The sequence below is a fragment of the Sturnus vulgaris genome, chromosome 13 (genome assembly GCF_052056855.1).
Source record: "Sturnus vulgaris isolate bStuVul1 chromosome 13, bStuVul1.hap1, whole genome shotgun sequence".
Lineage (NCBI taxonomy): Eukaryota > Metazoa > Chordata > Aves > Passeriformes > Sturnidae > Sturnus > Sturnus vulgaris.
In genome coordinates, this window is record NC_142255.1 from 20195298 (window position 1) to 20215299 (window position 20002).

At 48.6% G+C, this 20002-nt stretch overlaps 1 protein-coding gene and 1 long non-coding RNA gene across 3 annotated transcripts in view; one reads left to right on the plus strand and one right to left on the minus strand.

Annotated features, from left to right (window-relative positions):
- Positions 1–112: 112 nt before the first annotated feature.
- On the plus strand, positions 113–3877 carry LOC148222297 (uncharacterized). Its single transcript, XR_015806611.1, has 2 exons — positions 113–557; positions 996–3877. It is a non-coding gene; the product is annotated as an uncharacterized LOC148222297 (long non-coding RNA).
- The window catches only part of CTDSPL2 (CTD small phosphatase like 2), a 27707-nt gene continuing 10126 nt past the window's right edge, over positions 2422–20002 (minus strand). The window contains exons 2-13 of one of the 2 annotated variants that reach the window (XM_088172767.1): positions 15304–15512; positions 13707–13845; positions 12565–12714; positions 11580–11798; positions 10023–10101; positions 9638–9749; positions 8745–8831; positions 7911–7973; positions 7737–7816; positions 5543–5669; positions 5214–5309; positions 2422–4552 (exon numbers count right to left, since the gene is read on the minus strand). In XM_088172767.1, the coding sequence (XP_088028893.1) occupies positions 4487–4552; positions 5214–5309; positions 5543–5669; positions 7737–7816; positions 7911–7973; positions 8745–8831; positions 9638–9749; positions 10023–10101; positions 11580–11798; positions 12565–12714; positions 13707–13845; positions 15304–15495 (1410 nt within the window). In that variant the 5' untranslated portion in view covers positions 15496–15512 and the 3' untranslated portion in view covers positions 2422–4486. Of the gene's footprint in view, positions 4553–5213; positions 5310–5542; positions 5670–7736; positions 7817–7910; positions 7974–8744; positions 8832–9637; positions 9750–10022; positions 10102–11579; positions 11799–12564; positions 12715–13706; positions 13846–15303; positions 15524–20002 lie in introns of those variants that run through there. The other variant, XM_088172768.1, reaches the window with a different exon arrangement.

Genomic DNA, 20002 nt, shown 5'->3' on the forward strand with positions numbered 1-20002 from the left:
CCCGAGAGGCGGGGCCTGAGCGCCGCGCGGGAACGGGGCGGGGTCGGGAACGGGGCGGGGTCGGGATGGGATCGGGATCGGGATCGGGATCGGGATCGGGATCGGGATCGGGATCGGGATCGGGATCGGGATCGGGATCGGGATCGGGATGGGGATCGGTACCGGGATCGGCTCCGTGGCCGGTACCGCTCCCCCCCCGCGCAGTCCCGGCTCTGTTCCGGGGCCGGGACCCGCCCGGCGCTATCGAGGGGCCGCAGCCGCGGGAGCCGCCCCGGCCCGGGAGGGAACGGAACGGAACGGAACGGATCGGAGCGGAGCGGGGGGACCGGGAGAGCCCGGCCCGGTTCCGCAGCCGCGGGCTCAGCCCCGCAGCTCCGCACGCGGAGGCTCCGCCGCACCGGCACCGGCACCGGCACCGGCCGCGCTCCGGGCAGGATCCCGGCACGGATTCATCCACACCAGGGTGCGAGGTTCCCCTTCTGTCCTGTAACATCCAACAGAAAAGCTGGAATTGTTCACTCCCTCACTGCCAGCTCCCAATTCCTGCGAGAATCCCAGTAAGTGGAAAAGGAGGGTAGATTTTGTCTGGAGATAATAAATGTAGAGCGTGTCTTTCATAAAACGAATGATCTCTGTATATGCCTGTATAAATCACAGACGTGTGTCGAAGAAAAAAAGAAAAAATTCTGATTCCAAATTTTTCATCCTTTTCCTGTTCTTCTCCATTTAGCAGACAATATAAATAATAACAGAGCTATACCTGCGGGTCGGACAATGTCACAAGTTAAATCCTCGCCAAGACTGCACAGTTTCACAGGCTCAGGGTGCTGTGGGGATAATCACAAAATTGCCAGGAATTGTGCAGTAATTTGGAATATGTTAATATTGGCATATGTTAATATTGGAATATGTAATTTGGAATTCTAAGGATTTACACAGAACATGTAAATTTTTCCTTGACGGTAAAACACAGACACGATTTCTTCCACTTCAAGGCTGAAAGCTGACAGGAGCAATGTCGTGACTTACAGAAAACTGAGGCTCGGTGAAGGATGGTATCAGCTAAAAATCATAAAACTGAATCCAGAGCGTAAGCATTTAATGAAATCTTTGTGCTTCTGTTGACTAGAAAAGCAGCAGAAACAGAAATCCATAGCACAGGACTTCTCTCGCCATCATATTTTACAAGATTCGGCCCCGTCAGTACAATGACATTTCTGCAAGTGACAAGAACAGAAACTCCTCCTCTTCCTCCTCCTCTTCCTCCTCCTCCTCCTCCTCCAGCCCTGGAGCTCCGGTCCGATGTGGCCGGAGCAGCGCTGGGGAAGGGGACGATGCTGTGCAGGGTTTTTGTCACCCCGGGAGGTTCCGTTCCACATTTCAGGGCTTTTCCCAAGCCCGATCCGGCTCCTCTCGCTGTGACGCCTTCGCTGCCGCCTCTGGGGTGTGGGAGATTCCCAATCCAGCCCCAGTCCGGCCTGGGGACATTCAAAGCAATGGAGAACGGCAGGAGCAGTGAATCCAAGGTGAGGGAAAACAAAAGGCCTGAGCAGCTCCTGCCACCAAAGGTGTGGGAGATGTGACAGTGCCCCAGCACGGGACAGAATCCACAGGGATGTGGAAATCAGAGCACCACGAGCCAGCAAAAACCACAAAGGAAATCATTCCGAGCTCTGGAAATAGGATGTGGTGCTTTCCATAAGGACATAAAGCAGGAATCAGAAGCCATAAACGAGGACGCAGCTGCCCGGGGGGGCACAAGCCACACTCACCTGGCTGAGCCTCCCTGGGCACGGGCGTGGTTTTGGGGACACAGCCTGACCCCGACCTCGGCACAGGAACACGGAACTGCCCCTCGAGATGGACAGAAATAAAACCTGTGGATGAAAACTCAGCTTCACAGCAGAAAGGTTTGCAGGAGGCAGAGCCGCTCTGCAGAGTTCAGTGACAAACACCAGGCTTGCAGCACAGGAAAATATGAATATTTAATGAGTTTACTAAGCAATGTCTGTCAGTCCCGTAGTGCATCCATGCAGAACCACATCCCCTCGTTTACATTCGGGTTTCCTTCGTGGCACAACACGGCCCCAGCTGGGAAGTGCAGCTGCCTTTGGTCTCCTCAGCTCCAGGAGCACTTTGGGGATGGCTGGAGCCACAGAGGAGCCGGGGATAAAGGAGATTATTGGAACAGGCCAGCGTCCCATTCCAGCTGGAAAAGGCCAAGAGCTAAAGCATCATCCCGGCAGATCCACGAATGTCACAGCAGCTCTGGGATGGGCAGGAGGAATCCCCTGAAAGCCCTCGGAGCAGGTGAGGAACAAAGGCTGCAAAGCGAGGGCAGCTCCACAGCCCTGCCCCTGGCACGGTCCATCCATCCCTGCCGCCAGCAGGGGACACGGCTGCACCAAGCAGATGGAAAGGTAACGTTCTGTACATTTTATTTCAATAAAGACATAAGACAAACAGCGTAAAGATGCCCAGATGCCCTAAAGATAAATACATTTAAAAGATTCTCATTAAAATGAATCTGTAGTATTTCTTTCCTGCAAGCAAAATACCTTTCTTTAAATACAAAAAAAATCAGTATTCTGAATTGCAAATGTTTTCACTTTTTTTGCAGAAAATCTGCCATGATGATTTTGTTTTTAATGAATAAGGATTTTCCACAAAACAGGCTTGCTCTACATGCTAAGTTTTAACAGTTCAGTGACACCATGTGCTAGCTACATACACAACAGATAATATAGTAAGAAAACACTCAACCTGATGAAAAGTTAAAATCTTCATTAATACACTGGAAAAAGTTGACATAACTCATGCCTTTTAAAATCAAAAATACAAAAATTAAATGTTTTGCTAAAAAGATTTTCCTTATTTTAAGGACTCATTTGAAAATGAAGCTGCATGTAATTTGTACAATAAAATTGTACAAGTAAACAGGTAATATACATAAAAAATTAATTGACATACTTCTCAATTATCAGCTGTCCACCTTTAATTTCCAATACTGTACTTTCTTATCAAGCATACAAAATAGCAAACTTCTCTTTAGAAAAAGTGCCGTTCTGTGACATCTTTTACACAAAACCAGTCCGAGCCTGTGGCGTGGTAATGCAGTCGAGAGGCAAAGTTTCCTAACTCGTACAAACGCTCCCTTCCATAAAAAGCCTCCGGGAAAAGGCGATTCCCCACCTAGAAAAATATCGGCTCTGCATTAGGAGCCACGGCCGGGCTGTTCCCTCGGAAACCACGGGGATGGCAGGGACAGCCCTGCCCCAAGGAGCCAGGAGTGGCACACGAGCCCTGCCCCTGGCAGCCCCGGGCACACCTGCCCAGGTGGGGCACACCTGCCCAGGTAGAGCACACCTGCCCAGGTAGGGCACAGCTGCCCAGGAGGGGCACACCTGCCCAGGTAAAACACTCCTGCCCAGGTAGGGCACACCTGCCCAGGTAAAGCACTCCTGCCCAGGTAAAGCACTCCTGCCCAGGTAGAACACACCTGCCCAGGTGAGCAGCTCGTCCTGCCCCGGGCTCAGCAGAGGGTGAGGTATTCCTTGTCCATCGTGGTGCCACTGCCAGCTGTGCTCTGTCCAGAGGACGTGCCATTGCAATGCTTTAGGATATTCCCAATATTAGGCATTCTTATCTTCGTCTTATCTAGCCAGTCTCTTGATTTTTTGAAAAGGTTTCGACTACAGTAGAATATTACAGAAAGAAAATATAAATGCAGGGTTGGTTTTTTTTTGTTGGGTTTTTTTTTCGTTTTTTTTTTTTTTTTTTTTTTCTTTCTAAATGAAACTTACGTGGGCTAAAACTAGAGAATATTTTTAAACAAATATACAGGATGCAGGCAGACAAAGCAGGGAAACGGCCAGCCAACTGTTTAATAAAAAAACTAACAAAATTTGGCTATTTCCAGAAAAACTATGAAGCGCCTCAACTAAAAGGAATGCATAATGAAATTCTAATCTAATACAGGTCAAAAATGTAAAAAGGTTATAAACCTTAACAGGAAAAATAAAACAACTTTTACTGGCCATTCCTGTTGAAATGAGAATCTTAAAAGTAACAGAAAAGTGGCTACAAACCCACTTAGAGCACCGAACAGAGAGAAAATCCGAGTCCGTTTTCAATCTCTGTTGTATCATAAAATCCTGTGTTTCTACAGGTCAAACTGCTGGTGGCAGAAACAGAATTTTCTTTATAAACTGCAGATGTCCTGTACATAAAAAAATTTCCTTGGAGTTGCACTAGTTCTAAAGACTTTTCTGTTCTAGCCTCCCTACTGCGGGTACTGGATTGTACTGATGGCGGCAACCTCAGGTGTAGAAAGTCTCTTCCTGTAACCCTTGATCATTGTTGGGCACCAAAGATAAGAAAAGCAAGACGGGGTACAAAAATGCAAAATTTCAACAGTAATGGCAATGTTTTGTATTAGTCCAACAGGGTCCTGCATTTCCTCCCCTCGGCAGTGAGAGCAAAGGCTTTAATCGGGGGGTAGCAAATCATGCAAGCGAAATCTGTCTCTGATGTGAGGTCGGACGTCTTCGTTCTGTGGGGGAAAGGGCAGGGTTAGGAGAACAGTCAGAACCCCCAGAACCACAGAACAGATCCCTAAAACCCCTCCTTGGACAGAAAGGGCAGGGTTAGGAGAACAGTCAGAACCCCCAGAACCACAGAACAGATCCCTAAAACCCCTCCTTGGACAGAAAGGGCAGGGTTAGGAGAACAGTCAGAACCCCCAGAATCACAGAACAGATCCCTTGCACAGAACATAAACCAAACAAACAGGGCAGGGTTAGGAGAAGGAACAGAACCAGAACCCCCCTGCAGCAGGGCTCCTTGTCTAACACCCCTCCTTGGACAGAACAAACACAAACCACCAGCTGTGCCATTCCAGAGACTCACAGAAATAACTCCACGGCATCCACAACAGTTCAGGAGGGATTTATTGGCACACAGCACAGCCAGCAACAGGCACCATGGCACCCCAATGCTCAGAGAGTCCCAATTTCCTTATGACTGATGTCACAACCCCAGAGCCCTGCATTCTCAGCACTGGCAGCAATGACAAGTCCCCTTTTGCTGTGTGAACACATCCCTGGATCTTCACCAGCCTCAATCTCAGTGACTCAGAAACCCCTAACAATAGGTGAAAGTATTAAAGGAACTCACTGACAGTTTTGGGAAAAGCCAAGAAAGCAAACACTTACCAGCTCTACGAGTTTCTCCAGAAATGGAATCAACTTTAGGAGTTCATTATCATTTTTATCCATGAACCAGCTTTCTATAGGAATCCCATTGGAAAGCTGAAGTTAAAATACGAAAAAAATCATCAACACTCAATTAATACCTAATTTATCTGCAAATATGCCTTGTGAAATAGCATTTGGGGGAAAAAATGCTTCCAAGGTACAGACTCCTGGATATTCTTCCCACAGTTTGGTTTTTTTCAAACTTCAATTCAAAGCCCCAGAGTCACCTAAGAAGTGAAATGCAAGCGTGGGGTTTCCACACAGGTGTCCCTGCCCCAGCCCCTCACCTGGTAAGCAAAGGCTTGTGGTGAATTGTCAATGATGATGGTTTTGGAGAGGTCTCTGCCCAGGATGTTCAAATCCTTGATGTAATTCCCCTGTACACACACACAGTGCTCACGGAAGAGTCGATGCCTGGCATGGAAGGAAAACTCTCATTAATGATGAGACCAAGGACAGCATCCACACTGCACAGGAGCACACAGCTGTGCCAAGCATTATCCTAGCCAATATTTTCTCTTCTGATCTCCTGGTAGAGAATTGTGCCCTTTTTCTGTTCTCTTCAGAGTTTTCCCACTGCTAAAATGCCCAGTTCAGGTGATTTTGCACTAAGCCAGCTCTGGGGTGGGTGTTTGTATTTATTCAGGCTCCTCTTTCTGACCCCTTTCACAGACAGGCCAAGAAGGGACCCAGAACACCCCAAGGATCTGCCCAGGTGCTGCACAGAGCCATTAATTGGGGTTTATTGTCCCTTCATTCTGTCCCAGCCCTCACAGAACGGGGTCTCCCTGTGCCACCTCCTGCCAGGACACCGAGTGTCACAGGAATGTTTCCTGTTCCACCTCTGCTGGTAATGAACCCATTTCAGGTATTACATCTCAAAGAGAAGCCTCGGGGGCACACCATGCCATCAGCTCCTCCCCTGCCCATTAAATTACACTGCTGCAGTGGAATTTCTGACAGAAGAAATGGATGGGTTGGCTAAAGGGACTCTGACTGGAAACCAGCAGGAATGAAACTCCCATTTCATGGCTCTCCACAGAATTATGGATGGTGAGTATGCAGATTTGGGGCTGGCCAGCCCCAGTGCAGAGCAGCCCCTTCCAGGCTGCCTGCATGTTTCAAAGGAGGGCTCAGAAGCTGCACACAGAGAGCCTGATCCCAGGCAGGAGCTGATCCCTGATTCCAGGCAGGAGCTGATCCCTGATCCCAGGCAGGAGCTGATCCCTGATCCCAGGCAGGAGCTGATCCCTGATCCCAGGCAGGAGCTGATCCCTGATCCCAGGCAGGAGCTGATCCCTGATCCCAGGCAGGAGCTGATCCCTGATCCCAGGCAGGAGCTGATCCCTGATCCCTGATCCCTGATCCCTGATCCCAGGCAGGAGCTGATCCCTGATTCCAGGCAGGAGCTGATCCCTGATCCCAGGCAGGAGCTGATCCCTGATCCCAGGCAGGAGCTGATCCCTGATTCCAGGCAGGAGCTGATCCCTGATTCCAGGCAGGAGCTGATCCCTGATCCCAGGCAGGAGCTGATCCCTGATCCCAGGCAGGAGCTGATCCCTGATTCCAGGCAGGAGCTGAGCTCCCAACGTTGCCATGGAGGGAAATGAGCTGCTGCATTTAAATATAGAGTGTGAGTCACACGTGTGGGGCCTGCCAGGCACCTGGGGCTGAGCCAGCCCAGCCCCACACAAAGCCCAGGACACCCCTGCAGGTTCCAGACCCGTCAGTGCCACTGTCCCATCCCTGTCCCATCCCTGTCCCTGCAGGAGCCATCAGAGCCCTGAGCATTCAGATCAGGGGGCTGGAGGAAGGTGTGACACCTGGACACCTGGACCCAGCCCCACACTCTGTACTGCACCATCCTCTGGGGTGTCACAGCTCTGGGGGGGTTCCCTGGCAGAAATCAGTTTGGGTGCAGCACTGGCAGGTACAGCCCCCCTGCCAGGTGAGAGTGACAGAATCTCACCCCTGGAATTTCCTCCTGCCCTAAGGAACTGGAAAAGCCAAACACCTCCCAACAAAGCTCAGTGCTGAGAAATGAAAAGTCAAACCAGCCCTAATACAAAACCAACAGACAAATGATTTTGTGACTGAGAATTAAAAGCATGCTGATTGTAAAAGCTACACAAATCACAATTTATAATAAATAACTCAAGTTCGAATAGTTTAAAAGTAATCAGGTACTAATTTAATTTCCTTTATTTGCAGTGTGTGTTCCAAAGCACATTTGTGATCCCCAAGGGGTCCTTTCCCATGAGCCAACCTAACAGAGACTGAACAGGGACAGGTTTGGGCCTGGGGTTATTTTATCCCAAGGCACCAATTCCATCACTCCAGTCCATTTTTCCCCCTCTCTCAGCCCAGGCAAACCCCCAGGGAATGACTGAGGGAGACACTGCAGCCAGGAGCCCTCCCAGCCCCTGCTCAGGCACAGGACCCAGTTTGCTCGTGGCATTGTTTGGTTTGGGTTGGTTTTACCTGACCAGCTGCTTTTTGGGGTCCAGGATGTTCAATAACTTGTCTGCATACACCTTCTTAGAAGCAGTAAACAGAATGATCTGGGGATTGGAGAGGAAAAAAAGTCACCACTGGAGGGACAAGTAAGTGGATCCAGTGAAGCAGTGAAATTCAGAGGTGGTGTGAGAGTTTTACCTCATAAATCTGAGACATCCTCTCCAGGAACTCTCGGAAGAACGGCCTTAGCCTGACGTACACCTGCAGAGAGAGGGGATTCAGCAAACCCTGAACTTCCTGCAGCCTCCACCAAACATTCCCTGTCCCCTCTCCCTCCATCACCAATCCCTGCCCTCTCCCCAGCCATCCCCTCCCAGCAGGGCCCATTTTGTGCACAGAAAGTCAAAATGAGCATGAGAAATCAAGAGCAAGGATCAGCTCCTGGCACAGGAGCACCCCAGCGACTCCAGGATCCCCCAGCAGCTCCAGCCTGAGCAGCTCAGAGGGAGGAGGAGCACAGAAACATCAGCCTTAACATCTGCTGGAAAACTGGATGGAATTAGGAAAAAACGTAATAAAACATGGAAGTTGGACAATCTCTAAATTAAAAATGCAACAGGCTGCTTTGACAGAACAGCCTGACTCAGCTGTCCCCAGTGCCCTGGACACCAGAACTGAATCCTCCTCTTCACAACCAGCACCAATTCCCTGAGCCTGGGGGTGTGAGATGATTTTTAAAAGGCTTCAGTTGTTTCTGTGTTTCCACAAACTGAACTGCACACACAGGACCCAATTCCCTGCAAGGAGCTGGGGAGCCCCAGGCCAGGAGGTTCTGCCCCTCTCTGGCTCCAGGACAGGATTTGGGCTCGTGGGGAGCTGCAAAGGGGAACAGATTTAGGGAACACAAAAAAAAAAATAGGGCTGAAATGCCAGGCTGCTGCTTCTCCCTCTGCAAACAAGCTGAGAACAACCACACACAGCAAGGACTCCCACAAAACAAAATAAAAAAAAAGTTTCTGCTCTTCTATTCACCTGGTAAATGACATCTTGAAAAAGAACTGGAAAAGTGAGTGCAGCATCTTCTAATTCATTTAGACTACAGTGCACTAATGTTTCATCCTAGAGGAAAAGTTGCATAAAAGAAAGAAAAGAGTGTGAAAAAACAATGTTGAAAATAGAATTTTCTGCATTTTTATGTTCATTTCAAAGCAGGTTTATTTAGAATGGAAAATGTACTTGTGTGCAAGTGCTGTCAAGATTGAAGAAAATTCTTAGGATGAATTAAACATTTCATTATTGTAATTTTAAGACATTTTCACTAGGACTGTGTGCTGGGGGTGTAGCTATAAGGAGATAATTTATTTTGTAGGCTGTGCTCCCATTCAGTTCCAGCCTGCACCTTTCAGTGGGAATAATCCACCCATTCCTACAACCACAGCAAATGATGCTGCTCAAAAATCACAGCACCATGAACAGGGGCTGAAACAAACCATCATAAAGACAAATATCTTTTATAAGAGTATTCCAAAAAGTGGATTTGTGCCCTTTAAGAATGTTCTAAAAAGGAAAGGTTTAATTTTTCATCAGTCTTGAGGAAAGACACTCATAACTGAATTTTTTTCTATTTATTCCACCTCGTTTTTCCCACACTGGATTTAGGGAAGCTTTATGGGGACAGAAAATGGTTTGAGATGTTAAAATTGAAATGCTTTTTTTTTTTTTTTTTAAGCAGGATCTAAGTATTTGACAAATACAGCTCACATTCTATTCCTACCACAATTAATTCTTTTTCAACTATTTTTAACTAAAATCATGCAACATTCAACAGTCTTTGTTTAAAGCAAGCAAAACTCATTTCCACAACGAATAAAACAAGGGCAATGCTCCATGGCCCTGCTTTGGTTTGTGTTTATACAGATATTTACCAAGTCTAGAACTAATGAGAACTCTGGTGTGCTTCTGGTTTTCAGTGGGAGAGCTGGTTTCCTGTTCAGCTGCTCTTCTGTTAGTGGGGGGACATGTTTGATGAAATAGTATCTGAAAAGAATTCAGATTTTGCTGTTAAAAATGTACATGATTGAACTGCAAAGTTGTAGGCCGAGTTAATATTTGAAATATTTAAGGCACAAGAAGTATTTTAAATTGAAATCAACCCCACGTGAGCATGCACATTTTTTTTTTTTTTTTTAAGCTAAGAGGTTCTGGAGTTCATTATCATAACATGAAAATGAGCCCATTTAAATAGAAGTATCTTAATTCAACACCCCAAATGATTAATTGATGATTTCCAGTGGAAACATTGGCACTCACGGATCAAAGACTTCCCAGTCCTCTTCATAGGTGGCTTCTGCATGAGCTGATGAGTAGCCACTGTCTGGAGATACTGGTGCTGAAATTCAACCAAAATAAAAAATAAAACAAAAAAAACCACAAGAGCTGGTCTTATTAGTGCAGTTCTTTACAGTGACAATTTGCACTTGAGACACGAGGGAGGGGAACAGTGACCAAGACTCCCTCCAGCCCCACCTGCCCTGCCCAGGTCACATTTTACCCCCTGTAAAAAAACCTGGAGGGGCTGGGCAGGGTTTAGTCAAGGGTTTGATGCTGCCCAAGCACACAAAAGCTGAATTTTATGGCTACAGTTTTGGCAAAAAAAAAAAAGATGTTGTCTTCTGAAGAAAATACAGAAAATCAATGTAGGGTCTGTGTGTTTCTTGTTAACCACGTGGTTCTAACACAAAATATTAAAATGTAGCCAGTTTTCTCTGGACATCAGCAAGCCCTGAGTGTGCAAGCCCAGTGTTAATAATAATTCCTTTCCTCTGGAATCTCTGCTTGCATGGGAAGAAATGTTATTCCAATAATACAATGAAGTGCTGGAATGCTGTGCCTGGGGAGGTGGTGGAGTCACCATCCCTGGGTGGGTTTAAAAAAAGCCTGGATGTGACACTGGGTGCCTTGGCCTGGTTCAGGTGTGAGGGCTGGCTTGGGCTGGATGATCTTGGAGGTCTCTTCCAACCTGGTGATTGTGATTGTGTGACTTTGTGATTCTGTGACTGTGTGATTTTATAATTCTGTGACTCTGTGACTGTGTGATTTTATAATTCTGTGACTGTGTGATTCCATGATTCTGTGTTTGTGTGATTTTATAATTCTGTGATTCTGTGACTGTGTGATTTTATAATTCTGTGATTCTGTGACTGTGTGATTCCATGATTCTGTGCTTGTGTGATTTTATAATTCTGTGACTCTGTGACTGTGATTCTATAATTCTGTGATTCTGTGTTTGTGTGATTTTATAATTCTGTGATTCCATGATTCTGTGATTCTGTGACTGTGTGATTTTATAATTCCGTGATTCCATGATTCTGTGACTCTGTGTTTGTGTGATTTTATAATTCCGTGACTCTGTGGTTCTGTTATGAGGCCACCTGAGTTACAGCAGGAACAGATAAATGCTGCCAGAACTGGCTTTGGTGCACAAAACCACATTTGTCTGCCAACCACAACAGTCAGTACTAACACTGCACAGCCCAGGGGACGGTGGGATGGGAGTCCCTGCCAAGGTGCTGCATCACCCTGTCCCTGTCCCTGTCCCTGTCCCTGTCCCTGTCCCTGCCCCATCCTTACCCCTGAGCAGGGGCAGGACACGGTCCCTTGTCCCCTCGCTGTCCCCATGGCAGTGTTCCTGTCCCCACAGCAGTGTCCCCTCACTGTCCCTGTCCCCACAGCAGTGTCCCCTCCCTGTCCCCATGGCAGTGTCCCCTCGCTGTCCCCACGGCAGTGTCCCCTCGCTGTCCCTGTCCCCACGGCAGTGTCCCCTCGCTGTCCCTGTCCCCATAGCAGTGTCCCCTCGCTGTCCCTTACCCGTGAGCGGGGGCAGGTCCCGGTCCCCTGGCTCCTCGCTGTCCCCCAGGCCGTTGTTGACAGCCCTGAGCTGTGGGGGCTGCCCAGGGAAGGCAGCACCGTTGGTGGACGTGGCCGTGGCCGTGCTCGTGGTGATCTCATCCACCTGCTCCATGTCCAGCTGCTTCACGATCTCCTCTGCCTCCACTGCCTGGCCCGGGGAGTCTGAGCCTGATGTTCCTGGGGGACATTGCCAAACACTCCTCAACCTCAGCTCAGCTCCCTGTCACAGGGCTCACACTTGTCACTAACTTGTCTCATAATGCTCACACTCATCATGAGCCACTCACACAATCTCATAATGCTCACACTCATTATTAATTACACACTCACACACAGAGTGTTCTAATGCTCACACTCATTAATTACACACTCACAGAGTGTTCTAATGCTCACACTCATTAATTACACACTCACACACAGAGTGTTCTAATGCTCACACTCATTAATTACACACTCACACACAGAGTATTCTAATGCTCACACTCATTATTAATTACACACTCACACACAGAGTGTTCTAATGCTCACACTCATTATTAATTACACACTCACACACAGAGTGTTCTAATGCTCACACTCATTAACCACACACATACCAAGTCCCCAAATAATTACAGATATCTGCACTGATTCATGCCACCAGAACAAGCACCAAACCAAAGCCCATTACAGTGTCTTGTCTTGTCCTGACATGTTTGGGACAAGGAATGTAATCCCTTTTTCCTTGTCCTTATATTTTTGCTGAAAGTTACACCACTAAATACACCTATGAAAGAAATGTTCTAATGCTTGTAAGCTTCTTTCATTAACCATCAACCCATCCAAGAATTAAGGAGCCTTTTTGCCTGGCAGCAGTAACTCTTGGTTTGTAAACCAGAATGAAAAGTGTATTCACTCTATCACTCTCAGCTTTAAGACTATTGGCTTTTTGAGTAATACTCACCATTTTTATTTGCTGGTGAAAAAAAATTGAAAACAGGAGAAAATATGGTTCCCAGTAACGTTGTTCGTGGGGGACTGCCTGTGGTAGGGTTATCTTCCAATTTTCCATTTTGCTTTACGTGTTGGTTTGTCATCTCGTAACTTCCAGCTTCTGGAAAAGAGAAAATCTGACTTTTATCCCCACCCAGCTGGGCTTCAGCTGCCTCTGCTGCTGTCTGCCCATCTCGGGGTGAACTCCTGCCACGGGTCCAGGAGGGTCAGCAGCTTTTCCCCAGCCCAAAGCCAGGCTGTGCCAGCCCTGGATCTGCTGAGAGCAGAGCTCGCTGCTCTCAGTGCCACGGCTCCACTAGAGGGAGGCAGCAGAAAGGGTCAGGATTCCCTGCCCGAGCCTGTCTGCTCCTCTCCACACACACACACACAGGCACAGACACAAGCCAGAGGGGAAGGAACTGTCAGATGTTATCACAAAGGACAGAATTCAATGAATATCCACGTTAACAAAGGTGATCTCTCATCCCACAGCTCAAAGCCCCACCTCACACTTCTGACAAAAACCTGTCTGTGTCTGACAAGTGCTTTGAGCATCTAAGGACAGCTGCTTAATTCCACAAACATCAGGAGTTGGGAGGTTATATTTCCCTTCTATTTGAGAGAAAACAGGGAAGAGCTAAATAAAATTGTTATGGGACTTTTAGAATAATGATTAAAAACAACAAAAAAGTTAAATTAGTTCCAAAGTAGCTGCTGCTGATCCAAACTGTTCTCCCAGAGATACAGAGGGCGTGTCTGGGGCTGACCCTGGAAATCCTGCTCTGCTCTGATCAGCTCAGCCCTGCTCCCACTGAAGGCAGCCAGAAACCCCAGTAACCTCCCCCAGTGCAGAGGGGCCCTGGATCTGTGCAGAGCTGTGAGCATGTGGGGATGTGAGGATCTGTGTGTGAGGATGTGGGGATGGATCTGAGGATGTGGGGATGGATCTGAGGATGTGGGGATGTTAAGATGTGAGGATATGAGGATGGATATGAGGATATGAGTGTGAGGATGTGGGGATGGATGTGGGGATGTAGGGATGGATCTGAGGATGTGGGGATGGATCTGAGGATGTGAGGATGGATGTGAGGACGTGGGGATGGATTCACACACCTCCATTGATCTGACTTTTCCTCCTCACTCTCGAGATCTGTTTGTTGGGCTTCTCCCCTGTCTGGGGGGTGGAGGTGATCAGGTTGTTATCAATATCCCGCTCAATCCGACTCCTCTTGCTGGGATTTTCTCTTTCTTCCTTAAAACAGAAAAGAGGGAAAGAAGAAACGTCCTGAGCAGTGCCTTTTTTCCATGGAACAGAGCAGAGAATCAGGTTATCTCCTGCAGGAAGCTCACCAAAAATCCCTTCACTGCTCTGCTCCCCTTCCAGCTGCAGAACGTGCAACAAGTGTCTGGCCAGCTGGGATTTCACATGAGTTTAACTAAGTCAGAGTATGGGCAATGAAAACTCTACATGGAGCTGATGTTGTAGAAAAATTGTCTTTACAGCCAATCGATAGAAATTCCTGTGCTGCAGAGGCTGGCAAAGGCAGAGAGAAGGCAACTAAAATTACCTGAAACTTGATTTCTCTGCCTGTTAAATACACAGGAGGTGAAGTGCCCAGCAATATCCAATGTGACCATCCAGATCAGTACAGGGCAAAACTGAGCTGTGAAAAATCCAAGGATTCTCCTTACCTGGAAATCAGTGACTGCAGCACTCATGGGAATGAGACAGAAGCAAAGAGTTTTGCACTTTTGCATCTTCTGTGCATGGCTCTATGTGCAGGCACAGGTTTAGGACAAGTTTCTTACCCTTTTCCCCCAAAACACTACGACAAGTCGATAAAATGTTGAAATTTTATCAGATTTTTATTTATCACATAGCTGCTCTGGGATACATTGTAAATTAGTTATGACTTCTTGGATACTCTTCTTTCAAATCTGCAGTTACATAATGGCAGTATCTGAATCGCTGGGATGGATCATGTGGGGTTTTTAACTGGCCTCCATCTAGAGAAAAAAAGCCAGTTTTTGAAGTAATTGCAAGGTTACATTCAGCCTATCAAAGTTTCTATATACATATATATAATGTGTGTGTGTATATATATATTTTTCACCCTCAGTGTCCCTGCAGCACACCTAACAGGTGCTCACATGTGCACATCAGTAAAGCTCGCTTTTCCAGCTGCACCACGATGGGAGATTTTGTGGTTTTCCCTGACAAAATCTGGATGTGATGCTCCAAACAGGGCAGAGCTCACTGCAGGAATCCCTGAGCAGCTGCATCAATTCCATGGCACTTGGATTTGTGAGGTTTGACCTTCATCGATTAAATGACTCCTAAACAATTTTGAATAAAATTGCCAGAAATAGTCAAGAAATCAATGCTTACAGACTGGCTTTTCTGAGTTGTTAGTACTGGTAATTCCTTGAATATGGATTCAAGGAATCCTTTAAACAGAAATTAAGAATGTGCTGAATTTATCTGATATTTTCACCAAGAAACACCAGGTAATAAAGCCTGTGACTTACTGACTGTTAAATGCAGTTACAATTGATACAAAAGGTTTCAAAGTCTGCTCCACCTGACAAACCTCACCTCTGCCTTCCCATTTTACACCGTGCTTCCACCACACCATTCACTCTTAACACAACTGAATTTCACCTCGTTGGAAACCACTGAAAACAAAGCAGGGCCCTGCAGCCCGTGTACCTTGGGTGTGCTTCCTTTGATGAACTTTTTGATTGAGGACAAGAGGCCTGTGTCATTTTTGGGTGGTTTTCCCCCGCCGCCAGGTAAGGGCTCCTCCACCTCCGAGTGTTTCCTCTTGGCCCGCAGCGCCCGCTGCGTGTGGAGCTGGTTGGACTGCTGGGCAGCTTTCCTGGTCCTCAGCCTCATCTTCATGGGTACCACATGGGAAGCTGGCAAGGGAAAAGCAGGAATCCTTCATGGAGAAAATGTGCTCAACTGCAGCTCCTGCAGCTCAAGGGTTGGGTGAGGATGGGGTGGGGGGTCCCGAGGCACGGCTGGCTCAGAGGGGAGCACCCAAAAAAAGGGATAAACTCAGGGGTGTGGGGATGGATACAGCACAGAGCAGCACCCTAAAAAAGGGATAAACTCAGGGGTGTGGGGATGGATACAGCACAGAGCAGCACCCTAAAAAAGGGACAAACTCGGGGGTCTGGTCATGGATACAGCACAGAGCAGCACCCTAAAAAAGGGATAAACTCAGGGGTGTGGGGATGGATACAGCACAGAGCAGCACCCTAAAAAAGGGATAAACTCAGGGGGTCTGGTTATGGACACAGCACTCAGTGAGAGCAGCTACTGCAGTGAGAGCAGCACCCTAAAGAGGAATAAACCCATGGGATCTGGTCATGGACACAGCACCCAGCACCCTAAAGAGGGATAAACCCATGGGATCTGGTCATGGACACAGCACCCAGTGGGCCTGGTGTGAACCCTCGTGCTGGGGAGGAAAGGCCAAGCTGCCCAGAGTGACAGAGCTGTTCCTCAAAATACTTCACTGCAAGTCTGCACGTTAAACCTGAGATGAGGCACAAATCAAAATTCCCAGAAGGAATCAGGAGCACTCAGAGTGAGTGAGGACAGAGCAGCTCTGCCAAGGAGCCCAAACTGAGCTTCAACACTTTGGCTTTGGGAATGCCATCACACCTTGGAGCAGCCCTGCAGGAATCATTAAAGACTCAAAGGCCACTGCAGGGAATGCATCCCATGCACCTGCAGCCTCCAGGTGGGCTGTGGGACTGTCACACCCCAGCCTCAATGTCACTGCCTCTGGGCTGGCTTCAAGGGGACTCCTCGGGCTTAAAATCATTCTTATGATGGATCAGGAGCAGAAAAATGAAGTAGCAAGAAATCCATCTGAGGTGTAATGCACAGAAATACTGGGAAGAAAGTGATTTGCCTTTCCTAGCTGAAATCATGACAAAAAACAGGTTTTTAAAGAAAATTGTATGCTTATCACTACAGGAAGCAGTGCCTGCCTTTCTGGAGTCCATTTAGTGTAGATCTGATTGCTGCAGAGACAGAACAAATATAGCATTTAACGTGTAAGTTGCCTTTCTGGAGTCCTTATAGTGTGGATCTGATTGCTGCAGAGACAGAATAAACAGTCTGCAACATTTAACATGTAAGTAATGTCACAATAGGTATGTTGTTTAGGAAAAGGCAACGGTGGCACTGGGATGAGTCACAGACAGGGAAATACTGATAATATTTTTAAAAACCAGTCCCAAACCTGTTACCCAGCTGTGTTTGTTCCCAGGTAAATCTCAGTCTCACACAAAGGTGAGAGGAATGAATGACCCAAGCACTGGCACAGCCTCAGCAAGGAAACAACTCCGGGGCATTGCCAGGGGTGAAACACCACGTTACACAGAATTCCTACATGGAATATTCACTGTGACTGCCAGCAAACACATTTGGGGTCGTTTTCCAGTGGTCCCTGCTCAGCATTTCCAGCAGTGGTCACTGCAGCAGCACAAGCCCAGTCCAGGTGTCCCCAGCACTGCAAGGGTCACTCACACACGTCCCCAGGTGCCACATCCACAGGACCACAGGGTCTCCAACACTGCCTGGGCAGCTGTGCCAGGCCTGGACAGCGCTTTCCACAATGAAATGTTCCCAAAATCCACCCTGAGCTCCCCTGGCCCAGCCTGGGGCCGTTCCCTCTCCTCCTGTCCCTGTTCCCAGATCCCCCCGGCTGTCCCCTCCTGTGCAGATCCCAAATTTCCCTCTGATCCCCCTTTTCTCCAGGCTCAGCCCCTTCCCAGGGGTTTATATTTCAGATCCTTCCCCAGCTCTGGTGCCCTTGTCTGGACACACTCCAGCACCTCAGGGACTCTGCTCCTGCTCCCTCATTTCCTTCCCACGCTCATTTCAGAGCTGTCACCTCCTCAGAGAGCTGAGCACTGAGCTAACAGGGAAATCCCTTCCTTTTCATCCCATCAAAGCAGTCTGCCAGGGAAACAGTGGGGATCTGAGCAGCAGTGCCAGTGAGGGACACAGCTGGACAGCACAGAGTGGAGATGGTGGATTGTGATCAGGACAGAGGGCAGGGATGGGGCAGGGATGGGGCAGGGATGGAACTGGGATGGGGCAGGGATGGGGCAGGGATGGGGCTGGGATGGAGCAGGGATGGGGCTGGGATGGAGCAGGGATGGGGCAGGGATGGGGCAGGGATGGGGCAGGGATGGAGCAGGGATGGGAGCAGGGATGGGATGATGGCAGGGATGGAGGCAGGGATGGGATGATGGCAGGGATGGGATGATGGCAGGGATGGAGGCAGGGATGGGGCAGGGATGGAACTGGGATGGGGCAGGGATGGGGCAGGGATGGGGCTGGGATGGAGCAGGGATGGGGCTGGGATGGAGCAGGGATGGGGCAGGGATGGGGCAGGGATGGGGCAGGGATGGAGCAGGGATGGGAGCAGGGATGGGATGATGGCAGGGATGGAGGCAGGGATGGGATGATGGCAGGGATGGGATGATGGCAGGGATGGAGGCAGGGATGGGATGATGGCAGGGATGGGGCTGGGATGGCAGCAGCACTCCCAGCACTCCCAGCACCCCCAGCCCTCACCGTGCTGGAGCCCTGGGCTCACGGGGAGCCCCCGGCCCTGCAGCCAGGGGGGCAGAGGGTGTGGGGCCAGCTCCAGCCATGGCACATGGAACATCGGGCCCCAGCTGCCCTCTGTGACCTCTGGGGCTGCCTGCGATGTCACGGAAGCGCTGAGCTCGGACAGGACAGCCCTGAGTGCAGCCATGGCCTGGCACTGCAGGGCCACCACAGCCCGTGTCCCCAGTGCCACATGCACAGGGTGGGCACTCCTGCACTGCCTGGGCACCTGTGCCAGGCCTGCAGAACTCCCAGTGAGGAAATTTTTCCTTAAAATCCACCCTGAGCTCCCCTGGCCCAGCCTGGGGCCAGTTCCCTCCCCTCCTGTTCCCCATTCCCAGATCCCAAATCCCCCCGGCTGTCCCCTCCTGTCAGGGAGTTGTGCAGATCCCAAAGTTCCCTCTTGATCCCCCTTTTCTCCAGGCTCAGCCCCTTCCCATTTCCCCCAGGAATTCTCCAGCCCCTCCCAGGCACTGCCCTGGGCCTGTGCCCACGCTGCTGCACTGACCACACAAAACAAATGTGTGTAAAACAGAACTAAAGAAAACTGTAAGACACGGCAAGGAGACTGACACAAGTGAAAATTCCAACGTGGGAATGACAATATCACTTCGAATTTGCTATGCTGTAAGTTGCCTGATTTTTCTAGACCTGAAACAAACGTCAGTCAGACAAAGGATGAGCCCAATTTAACATTTGTCAGTGGTGAGTGTGGATTTATCCAGCAGGGAAATGCTCAGCTCCTCTGTGCAGCCCTGCCAGGGGCTCCTTTGGCTCACTGCACACCCTGGGTATCAGGCCTGGGTTATAAATATCTCTAATGGACTTAGCAACAGGTACCTACAATCCTCTCAGAGACAGGAGTCTGCTTTCCTCCACTGGATGCAGCTGCTGGGGGAGTTTTTATTGAATTATGGTCGTGGTTCTTTCCTGAACCAGTCAAAAGAATCAAGTCTAAACAGGCAGGAGAATTTCCCTGCTCAGAGCTGCAGGATTTGGATTTCCCCAGCACGTGCCATCCCTGATGGGCACAGCCAGGTGACCAAGGACTGAGCCTGGGTTGGCACTGCCACCTCCACTGTGCCAGCCAGTTTTGCTCAGGGAAATCATCTCCCAAAACTCCTTCTCTTTAATAAACCCAGAAAGAGTGTGGGGGGAAAAAAAGAGGAGAAACCTTGTTCTTCAAGAGAGAATTGCATGGCAAAGAAGGACTAAAAAGGAATTTGCAATCAATAATTTGTGGGATGGGCAAATAAAATGTAGGAGCTCTTAAAAAGCAGCAGCTGAAGGAGTTATGGCTGCAATAAATTCCATTTTCCTCAGTCCACACACACCAAGAGTGAGGCTCCCTACCTTGAGAATAGTGCTGTTATTCCATGGCACAGGTACACTGTACTTACAGGAAAGAAATTCCTGTGAATGACTCACATTTCAAACGGAGAGCACACCTCCACGGAATCTGCACCCAGGGAAGGGTTATTTCCCACCACATATGACACTGCTGTTTTCTCTACTTTCCCACCAAATTATTAAAAAGGAAAATTAGGTGAGGCACATCTAATTACAGGGTTTAGGGCTTTGTGATACAGGAAAAGTTGAAGATGGTAAAAGAACAATGGTGAAGAACAATAGGAAGAGATAAGTGACAAGAAAATTCAAAACTATAGTGTTGAACAATTTCTCCATTCAGTTTGGCACTCAGGAATAACACTGAGCTGCCACCACAGGATTCCATCCATCCCAAACCTCCACAGCAGCTCCAGAGGATTCA